General features: G+C 35.6%; 2 protein-coding genes across 3 annotated transcripts; one reads left to right on the top strand and one right to left on the bottom strand.

Moving 5' to 3' along the window:
• The first annotated feature begins 196 nt into the window (after window positions 1-196).
• LOC142551226 (HVA22-like protein a) lies at window positions 197-3,363 on the top strand. 2 transcript variants are annotated; one of them, XM_075660350.1, is made up of 5 exons: window positions 198-436; window positions 736-762; window positions 926-1,048; window positions 2,776-3,022; window positions 3,121-3,363. In XM_075660350.1, exons 1-5 carry the CDS (start codon window positions 372-374, stop codon window positions 3,178-3,180), a joined length of 522 nt encoding a protein of 173 aa, XP_075516465.1. In that variant the 5' UTR covers window positions 198-371; the 3' UTR covers window positions 3,181-3,363. The 2 variants fall into 2 exon arrangements, with proteins under 2 accessions (XP_075516474.1, XP_075516465.1); XM_075660359.1 differs by lacking the exon at window positions 736-762 and having other exon boundaries at window positions 197-436.
• Window positions 3,364-9,447: 6,084 nt separating this feature from the next.
• LOC142551219 (transcription factor TCP15-like) lies at window positions 9,448-11,134 on the bottom strand. Its single transcript, XM_075660337.1, has one exon. The coding sequence runs from the start codon at window positions 10,800-10,802 to the stop codon at window positions 9,636-9,638; it is 1,167 nt and encodes a 388-aa protein (XP_075516452.1). The 5' UTR covers window positions 10,803-11,134; the 3' UTR covers window positions 9,448-9,635.
• Between the last annotated feature and the right edge of the window lie 123 nt (window positions 11,135-11,257).

Raw genomic sequence — 11,257 nt, 5'->3', positions numbered from 1 at the left:
CTTGTAAAACGATCTCACGAATCTTTATCTGTGAGATGTGCAATCCTACCGATTTTTCACAATAAAAAGTAATACTCTTAGCATAAAAATAATACTTTTTCATGGATGACCAAAATAAAATATTTGTCTCACAAAATACCATACGTGAGACGTCTCACACAAATTTTTGTCATTATTTTATTACAGGGTTCGCTCCTTTCACACTGTTTGTACTTTACTCTTTTGCCTTCGGAGTATTATACTCTCGGACCGACTCGTCTAAGTTAAAGAAATCCCTTTCAATTTCTTGATTTCTGGAAACACCCTGAGCATACTCCACCACCAGATCGAGAAAATCTAAACCAAAGAAGGATTTTTTTTTTTACTCGCATATGGGGGGATCCGGAGCCGGAACCTTGCTGAAAGTTCTGGCCAGCAATTTCGACGTTCTAGCTGGGTAATTCCGCACTCAATCTTGGTTTTCTCTCTATCATAATTTGGGTTTTGAGCTGTTCATGGGCTATTGATTTAATGTGGCTAGTGTTTCTTTTGTTTTATAATTAATGTCGTGGCTGTGGGTTTACATTAATTGATTCCTGATATGTTATGGTTTTTGATAATGTTAAGTTAGAAGAAAGTGGTGTACAGGACTTAAGACAGGAGATGGGTATGATTTGATGACAAAGCTTATGTCTTTCGAAAAATTTATATCGGGGATTTGGTTTCTTATTAAATTTTTGTTTATTTATGTTGCAGGCCTGTCGTTAGTCTGGTTTATCCTCTGTAAGTTGGATTATTTGAATGGTAGTGACCTCTTGTTCCAACTTCCAACTATATGCTGCTATCAAAAAGATATTTGATTTGTGTTTGGAAAGTTTTTAATTTGTGTGTATTCTATTGTGAATGTTTTGGGTTAATGGATGTTTACTTTTGAGTTCGTGTGCAGATATGCATCAATCAGGGCAATTGAGACGAAATCGCCTGTTGATGATCAGCAGTGGCTTACTTATTGGGTGCTTTACTCCATGATTACACTTTTTGAGCTTACTTTCGCAAAGCTTATTGAATGGTACGGTTTGTGTTCCTTTTTTTGAGCAGGTGGAATTTGTCGCAATTTTGTGTTTTTGGGTTACATTTTACATGGAGTACTTGCTTGGATAAGTAGCCCACCAACATTCAAAAGAACTGCGTAGGATAGGTGTGTTTGGACGGGATTTATGTTTTTTTGAATATCCTTACCTTTTTTTTTGGGTTAAGCTTAACAAGAGTATAATTTGTGTTTTGAGTGTAAGCTTAATGAGAATATTCACATGGAAATGAGAGATGAGATTTAGGCAAGACTCGAAAATTAATCATAGCCTGTTTTATTGATATGGAAAAGTTATCGATTCACTTTTTAGGTATATGTTTAATATTAACATTTTCTTAACTTGGGATGTCCTCTTCAATATGGAGTTATAGACTAAACTACCTTGGCTGCATAAAATTCCAGTATGTACATTTTTATCACTAGTTCTCTGAATACACGAATCATGTTTCTGGTGAATGAACTAGGATATTTAGAGTAATGAGGTTGGGATTAACTTCTAGATGGATATAGTCACCGCATGTTATTATGGCAGGACGTATTTTTCTAAATTTTTTCCAGTTCTAAGGAAATTAATGGATAGTCGATCTGGTAATTGTTAGTTTATCGAGATTATTGATCCATTGATGGAAGTTATATAATGTGATTTATGTCACTGCATGAACGGTTAGATACTCGTTTTTTTGTTCGCTTGGGTATGTCTAGTGTACCTGTAATCTCATCTTCATGATTAATACGATTTAGATTTATGGATAAATACAAGAAAGTTACATAATGTCAATCACAATTGTGAACTAGTTGTAAACGTTGGATACTGAAGTCAAACAGTGATTGGTTATGAGATCGAAGAAAGGCCATATTCTTATCTTAAGTAGGTACTACTTGGTAGGCTTTGGGTGGATTTTGTTTTTTCATTCATTTGTTAAACATCTTATAGGCAATGTACATGTGATGTAAAAATACCAACTACAGGGTTTTGGTTAGAAACAAGTATGTTTTGTACGAGTCTAACTGGGAGATTTTATCTATGTAAGGTTTAGAAGCAAATAGCGATGAGGGAGGAGGAACTAATGTTTTGTTTGGATTGGTGGATTTTAGCTTCATGGATTTAAAGTCTATCTTTCAAGTTCATCATGTATGTTTGGCCATTATAATAGTTGGGAATTTGAGCTATCTTCAAAGGCAGTAATAATTTAAAATCGACTAATTCAATTTCTGGCACTCAAAATTCATCGTCAAATCATGAAAGAATTTTGTTTAATTTTTTATTTTTTTGCCTGACTAGTGTCTGTATGGCTGATGAATCACACCAATTATCACCATGCCTCAATTATTATGGATTCAAGTAATTTGGAGGAGATTTGTTGCTACATATATCATCCTTAAATTTCTGATAACTCTTTAACCATCTTATTGCGCGTTTGGAATACCATTTTTTTGGTGGAGTTATTGCTTTTCAAGGCAAATGTATTGGGTTCGAGTCGCATGGATGCATGAATGTGAATGTAAAAGAAAAATCAGATGTTTGTGTTTTTTTTTTCTGTAAGGAAAGATGTGATAGATCTGAATGGTCCTGGGTCAACTAACATGGAGTATCTTGCGAAGTATTTCCTTTGAGGTTCATTCTTCATACAAAGCTTTACATTCTTAGTTTACTGTTGCCAGATGTGAAGTATGTAACTTTGGTCTCAAATTTCATTGTGCCCTAGGATTCCTTTGTGGCATTATACGAAGCTAATATTCACCTGCTGGTTAGTTATGCCATACTTCAGTGGAGCCGCATATGTCTACGAGCATTTTGTCAGGCCTTACTTGGTTACCGGGCAAAAGAGTGTTAACATATGGTATGTTCCTCGAAAGAAGGATGTGTTTAGCAAGCCAGACGACATTCTCACCGCAGCAGAGAAATATATCGAGGAAAATGGTCCTGACGCATTTGAGAAGATGATCCATCGGGTACATGTGAAAATTTCCCCAAGCTATGAGTAGCTCTATGTTTTTTCTTTGCACGAGTCTTCTTTGATTTAAGTTTGATCTATATTTGTTTTATACAGGCTAATAGAGAAACTACGTCTAAGAGCAGACATTACACCGACGACAACTACAGGTACTGATCGTGGTTGAGTTTCAGTGTTCTACTTGTCTTGTATATGGTTACCTAGTGAAACATGGCCTGGTAGCATCGGACCATGTCGATCTTGTGTTTTCTAGACACTCCAGTTTTCTTATGTTGTGGTTGGCTGGAATTTCTCTTTTCTAAAATCCTTGTGTTTGATAATCTAATGTATGTGCATGTTTTGTCCTAACGAAAATTGAAAGTTGGGTTTGTCGTTGCCATAATTATGTTGTGCTTTCACATTCTTTGTGCAAAAGTAGTACCGGCGGAGTGAGTTTTTGGGTAACTTCAAGAATCCCAAGAATGGGAATTCTAACTTAAAAAAGGTTCGGGGTAACACAAGCATACGAGAATAGGCAAAAACTTGTATGTGACGGTTTCATGGGTCGTATTTTGTGAGACGAATTTCTTATTTGAGTCATTCATTGAAAAAATATTAGTTTTTATGCTAAGAGTATTACTTTTTATTGTAAATATTGGTAGGGTTGATATAAAGATTCGTGAGACCGTTTCACAAGAGACTACTCACGAGAATAATCTTTGAGAGAGTTATTTTTCAAAGAAATTAGTTTGAACAAGGTTATTCCTAAAATTTCTGGAAAGAAAAATTCTAATTATAAGAACACAGTTCTTCAATTATGATACCAGAAAAACGAAGTTCGGTGAAGAAATCATATTTTTTTTCTCTCTTCAAAATGCCTCTAATAAATTCATTTTCGAAAAATGATTAAAAAATTCTCTATAGTTTGTTACTCGCCTGTTCCAGTAAGAATATGCTACAAACTGTTTTATTAGATTAATGTTTTTTCCAGTTAATATTTTTTTTGGTTAAAATCCTTTTTATTAGATTAATGTTATTTTTCAGTTTTTTTAAAAAAATTAATCAATTTCAGATAATTATGTTGCTGTATAGGCAAGTTAAATAAACTTTTACGCTAATATCCGGGTCGCATTTATTAGTACTTTTTACCATATATTTTCAAATGTTTTATGTTCCTAACGATATGCTTACTATCAGCCCAAATTTCATTTTAAACGCTGAAGTAAAATTTATATTACATTTTAACTTTAAAAAATTATATTACATTCAGATCAATTAACATAGATTTTAAAATGTAGGTGTAAATATTTCGATTAAATTAAGGAAAAAAATCTTAAAATCCAACCATTTCTTAAAATTCTGGTCAGAAAATCCATTAAACCCGTTACTTGAATTTGCTTTCTTACTTATCTGGGTCTGATCGATCAACGAGAAAGATCGATGCTCGGGAAAATATGGATTAATATCTTCGAATAACCCATGGTATCGAACCAGATGCCCCAAATTTGGATATTTTGACGACTTAGCTCCCTCAAATCAAAGAATGAGCATTAACAAGGGGATTGAGGTGTGTTTCGATGTATCTCCTCCGACACTCCGAGACAAATACTAAAAAATATATAGTGAATATTAATATGAGATACGTTACCCTTAAACCATAAACCAAACTTGGTATTTAAAAAAGGGGAGCTTGATACTAATCATGGTCAAATTTGGGGTCAACGCGCTAGATTGGGAACTAAGCCCTCGTTAATTCGTGTAAGCGCCGTGAAAGATATCCCTACACAAAAACATTTATTCATTCTGTCTTCGGCGATAGCACGCCTTGGATTCGGCCAAATAGCCAATCTCGAAACCCATGGACAAGTTTTTTTAAGAACCATTCGCGTCGAAAATTGACGTAACCCTCACATGATTCAAACAATTTCCATAGTCACAGATCAATCGAGATCCCATTTATCTAACAAGCATAGGAAGTACATTGGATCTCTTTCCCAAATTGACACTCGCCGTTTTTCGTAAGATCTTTTGTTGACTTGAGACATACACCCGATCTCCTTAAAGGATATCAGCCCTTGGACTATCGAGCACTTGTTTAGGACATATGTTGCTTTTCCTCCTTACCTTCGACCCATATGATCACGTCCTTCATTTTCAGTCTACGGGCCTCCATACTAGATGACGTTTTCGAGCATTGGCTTCTTGGGCCAAAATCGACTAGCCTAATTTATTAGACTTGATCGACCTCACCTCAAGATCAAAGATGAAACCAATAATTTTTTTTTTCGATTTGTTAAAAATTAAAAAAAAATGTTTTTCAAATTCCCATTTTCCTTCCTCTCCTTCTGCCCAAATGCCATCAAAGCTAGCTGTGACACAATATAATGCATGTCGTACACTGGACATTAAGCTTGTATTAATTTAATGTAAATTTCCAAAATAAAAGGCAAGTTCAACTCTCCCAATAAATTTCATATTCTAGTACAATAATTGGACGTAGCTGGAGAGACGTCAATATCAGCGGTGGGCCTTTTGAGTGAAATAAACATTAATCATAGCCAAAAGCATCGAACTTATATAAGTGGACACTTTTAAACCCAAAATTGAGCAAATCTTGTTTATGTTCACTACTTGGGGGAAGATTTGCTGAACTTGGGGGAAGATTTGCTCACACATTATAAGCTGCAAACTGCTCAAATTTGTCATATAGGTATGATTAACTCGCCGTCGAACCTGAAAGGAAAAGTTATCTTGGATTACAAGATATAATTCATCCCTTGAAATAATTTTTAAATTTAACTTCTTTGTATATAAAATTTCATGATATATTGAATTAATGATTTAGTCTTTTTAGATATGATATTTATGCTAATGATTTTTAAAATATGATATTATTGATTTAGAAAGAGATTGTTTCTAATAGAATTCTTGATTTTCATATCTTGTAGATTTTTTTGAAGATGAATCCTAGAAGATGAGACAACTATAAATAAAGGAAGGACATTAAGTAAATAGTGTGGTCTTTCCTTTAGATGCTTTAATTATAGTGCTCTCAAAACCGTTTTGTCTTTCACTCTTCACTTGGAAGTTTTCGTGGCTGTATATCGTGTGCACTTTGCACGTTGTGGATTTCAGAGAAAAACATTCTACAAAGACGTTGTTTTGAAGAGTGGTGTTTCACGTGTTGCCATGATTGTTGGAGACATCTGCAGACAACATCTGCGAAAGAGTTGACTGAAGATTTGTTTCTGTTGCTTCAGTTTTTGACATCACATTTTTGCTTTCTTAATTGTGTTTTTGTGTTGTTGATTGTTTTAGTAAACGTTTTATTTTCTCAACGCTTTGAGAAAATTAATTTTCATTAAAATCACTAGTGTTGGTTTTCGTGTAAACTCGTTCGTTTTCTAGTGATTATTTTTGCCCTGAGACACCGCACACGTATTATACTTATGCAAAATTTATTCGGTTCCATCTACTTAACGTCAATTTGTGTCATAAACTTTTAAATTCCGCTGCATGTTGTCGAAAATGTAACATTTCACACAACATTTAATTCTGATAAACACAAATTTACCGATTATATATGATTTTACTAGTTTACATACGATCTTACTTATTTTGTTATTAAACAAGATACATCTCATACCCTACAGAACCATTTAAACACTGCTATCAATTAGTAAATCTCGCATTAGCGTAAAATATGGATAGAGAAGTAGTTTACATAGGAATCTCTATGGTCTCGTGGATTAACCCTTCTTTAGATTACAAATTTCGAGATCGGGTGCTATTTAGCCTGTTGAAGGATACAATTCATGCTATGTTAAGCTCAGAGTATTTCATTCATTAGGACCGATTTGTTGTGTGAATTGGTTTCAATCAATGAGCATTTTCTTGCTACCGAATGACAAATTTAGTGTGAATATTTTGATGGCAAGACACCAATGGTCCACTCATAAACCAATGATCTTGCACAACCACGACTAAGGTTGGTTATATGTACACATTTGTGTCTTTTTATGTTTGACATTCCACTAACACAAAAAGTATACATACATCTCACACACATATACATGCACATATGTGTGTATATATCAAATAGTAGTAAACACATATTCTCTTCTGGCGGTGCTAGTCGCCAACCCAGAAATGGACTTCAGCTACATTGGGCCAATTGCCACTGAAGTTCGAAACTTTATTGGATACACTCAAAGCATACACCTTAACTACAAAAGTAGATCGGTGAATGTTATTGCTCACTCACTTGCATCTTTTGTTATTTCTTTTCTATCTCCTTAGTATGAAAGTCAAGAACTTTCTGTTTTGGTTGATTAATCTTGTAATCGACGATCTCACTCATTCTTAATAAATTTTACAAGGTTTTACTGTCAAAAACTAATTAAATACTTGGTTGTATAATTGTTAACTTGAGAGGAAAATAACTATGAGTTTTTGAGTTTTTTTAATAGGTTGCTAATTTTGGAAAATCAAATGGGAATTTTTAATGAGAAATTGTTGGCCACGTGTGGGTATCAATTGCCTCTACTATGCTATGCGACCATTTTTACGAGATTTGGTGCGCAATTTTATTATCGAACCTAAATTTTGACACCCCCACACCAGTTGGAAATTTTGGTGTAAAAATATGTCATTAGTACTCGGGAAAAATAAAAAATAAAAGAAGAATGGTTCAATACAAAACAATTCTGTAAAGAAGAAACAAAAACAAGGAAAATTGAATATTCAAAATCTAATATATCCTTCACATCTCATAATCTTAAGCGACCTCTATTGGACATCTTGGATCAAAGTCTTTCAAGATTCCAAACTCAACATTGTACGCGTTCTGCTAATGTAGTATGACAAATACTTGTGTGAGACGGTCTCACGGGTCGTATTTTGTGAGACTGATATTTTATTTGGGTATCCATTAAAAAAGTATTACTTTTTATGCTAAGACTATTACTTTTTACTGTGAATATCGGTAGGGTTGACTCGTCTCACACTTAAAGATTCGTGAGACCGTCTCACAAGAGACCTACTCATGTAGTATCTCACACGTTAGCTCTTCACGATTTTAGTATAAAGATGTTTAATGAAGTATTTTGTTTCTTAAACAAAATAACAATTGGGATTCTACAACGTGTAAAAACACAATCTTAGCTTATTATATATATATATATATAAATGAATACCATTATATTAACGATAATCCTATCATCGAATTCTTTGCTAATGATCACTATCATTAATAAGTATCTGAATTTTAAAACCCTAAGAAGTTAGCAGTTGATAGTGAAGTGGGATCAAGGTAACCTCACAAGTTGTCAAAACTATTGAAGATTCTACATCTTTTTTTTTAAATATCAAATTCTACACATTTTTTTTTTTAAAAAAAAAAAAAGCCAAAGAACTAATCATTCAGTGAGCCCATTAAATATCGGGCCCACATAACTCCAACGACCCAGATTAGATACATCCGTGGGCCAGTCTAAACCCACCACCGATCCTCATGGCGCCAGCGATGCCTACTTCTGATGTACATAATTAATCCATCTGTTGCTCATTGATGAATTGTACTGAATGGTTAAGCCAATCTCCAGCATGTGGGCCTCACCACCTGAGAACGCCTGCATCTGTTCAGATATGGGCCCCCACAAAGCCCAATCACCCGGCCCACCCCATTCAAGGACACTTGCCCATGTTTTCATTGGGTAGAGAGAGTATCATAAATATTTAACAATTCCCCCTTAACTCACGTTATTATAGATATGGTTTTATTTATTTCCCACAGTAGTAAAATATAAGGGTGGGTCACTTATATTTTTTTATCACAAGAAGTTACATGGTTCACAAAGTGAAATCAATATACCATATATGTTGAAATCATTGGCACTTCAAACCCGTTGAATCAATATCTTTTTGGTTTAGTTCTATCCCATATCTATATCTGTGAGACTGATTAATCTGATCTATTTTTTGTATAAAAAATAATATTTTTTCATGAATTGGATGAGAGCAGATCGAGATCGACATCACAAAACTAACTCTTCAAGATATATGAGTAAAAAGATAGAATTTGGTGGAATCAAATGACATACAAAATACGAAATCCCTCTTATGCAATAAGAATCTATATCCATCACAAACTTACATGGACTTTTATTCCCATCCAATAGTCAAGAGCTTGAAATGCCTCACGGTTTAGAAAAACAAATTTGAAAAAAAAAGAACATTCAATTAGAAGAGAAGAAATGACCATTTTATAATATGCTCAAATATCATGCAAAAAAAAAAAGATAGGTAAAATATAACCAAGAATCATAACAAAGAGTTATCTGAAAACAATAATTGCATTGATCAAATATCGTGTGACAATATAAATTAAAAAAGAGAAAATCAAATTTGGCCTATCACAAAACCAACATCCAAAATTCCAATGTCGAAAAAAAAATTCCAACTCTAAATTCATCACATTAATCACACAAAAATTAGGAGCTCATAAAGAATAGGAAAAATATATATAAAATAAAAACAAGAAAAAAAAATTTTAAACTACATAATCAAGCCTCACGTGTGTGCTTTACACAACAAATTGAACAACACCGAGTTGGCGGCAGATTTGTAATCATTCAAGAATGGTGGCTCGTTCCGTCGTGCCGATCATTGCCACCGCCGTGAGATGAAGGAGATTCCGACACCCCTGATCCGCCGCCACTTCGATAGGGATTAAGCCCAGCAAGAAGGCCACCTAATTGACCATCACCCAAACAATTACCCAAACCATTACCACCACCACCTCCTCCTAACTGCTGGCTAGGCGTCAGCGCCACCGGCGTTGTGAAATTCATGAAATGTAGCCCACTAGACATATTTCCTCTGTACAAAGCAGCCGCCGCGGCAGCGCTGTTATTGATGTTAACCGGTGGAAACGTCCAAATTGGATCTCCACTCATCCAAAAGTTCGCCGCCATTGAAGAGTGGCTTGCCGGAATCGTCCCTGTACTTGACTGCAACAAATAGTTTCCAATCTGGTGTTGTTGTTGATTCTGCAATAATTCGTGCTCCGCCCTTCGCTTCCGCGCCCGTAGACCTTCCTCCGCTGTCTCCGCTGTTAAATCCACGGAATTGCTCTCACGCATTTCTTGCTTCGTCTGCATCAAACTAGGGTTTATGTTCCCCGATTGAAAATTCATCAGAGTCGTGGAAGAACTCTCCGGCGACAACCCAATGCCTGGAAATATCCCACGGCGTTGCTGAAGATTGTAATTCTGGTTAAGATACGCAGATCTCAATTGAGAAGGCACAGACATGCTTGAACCCGAGCTACGTAGAGAGATATTAAGCGAAGTAAAGTTCGCGGGAATCGTGCCGGTCCCCGTGGCTGCGATGACTGCCGGCTCCGCCTGTTGTAGCAGCCACTCAATGGTTTCACCGTCGGACTTGTGGCCCAGCTCTCGAGTGAGCTGGAAAACCCTAGCAGCACATAGAGCCGGCATCCGGATGCGCCGCCCACGGCCGTCGACTTTGGTGTGGCGATCTTTGGTCGACGTTCTTTTGGGGGGTGGCTTCTTGGACGGTTCCGCTGCGGCGATTTGGAGGCTTGAGGATGGTGTTGCTGATCGTGGAGTGGTGGAGCTAGGGTTTGAGATGACATCGGTGGAGATGGCAAGGGAAGGATAGGCGGAGCTGGTTGAGCAGCCGGCGGCGTTGTCATCTTCTTTCTTCTCAAGTAACTGAAAAGGGAAGTTGTGGCGGCTGTGGTGGTGGTGGTGTAGATGATCATCGCCTCCCTCCATGATCGCATTAGAGCTATAACTCCAAGAAAATCAAACCCCACTGCTTCAAAAATCTAATCTTTATCCCCTATCCTTTATTAAAAGCAAGATCTCTCCTATATTATATATGGAAATATACCTTTAAATCAATTAATATAAGTATATATTAATTTCTGAAACAAAAAATCATAAAATGGGGAAGGAGAATTATATGTAGTTTCCCTCTGTAAAATTTCTCTGTGTCTGGAATTTCTATCACAATCTGTGTGTTTTTGGTTCAACAAAGAGAGAGGAAGATAGAGGATAAGGCAAAAGGAGAAGAAGCTTTAAGCAAACAAAGATAATGAGTGGGAATTATATGGGGTGAGCTTTAAAAAGCTAAATTTTTTATATATAAATAATAATAAAAAAAAACAAAAAACAAATGCTTTTGTTGGGTTCTATATGTGCCAGTGAGATGTGGAAAAATATAATAT

The sequence above is a fragment of the Primulina tabacum genome, chromosome 1, assembly GCF_025594145.1.
Source record: "Primulina tabacum isolate GXHZ01 chromosome 1, ASM2559414v2, whole genome shotgun sequence".
In the NCBI taxonomy this organism is placed as follows: Eukaryota; Viridiplantae; Streptophyta; class Magnoliopsida; order Lamiales; family Gesneriaceae; genus Primulina; species Primulina tabacum.
The sequence above is the reverse complement of the archived record's forward strand: the minus strand, read 5'-3'. Positions and strand labels throughout refer to the sequence as shown.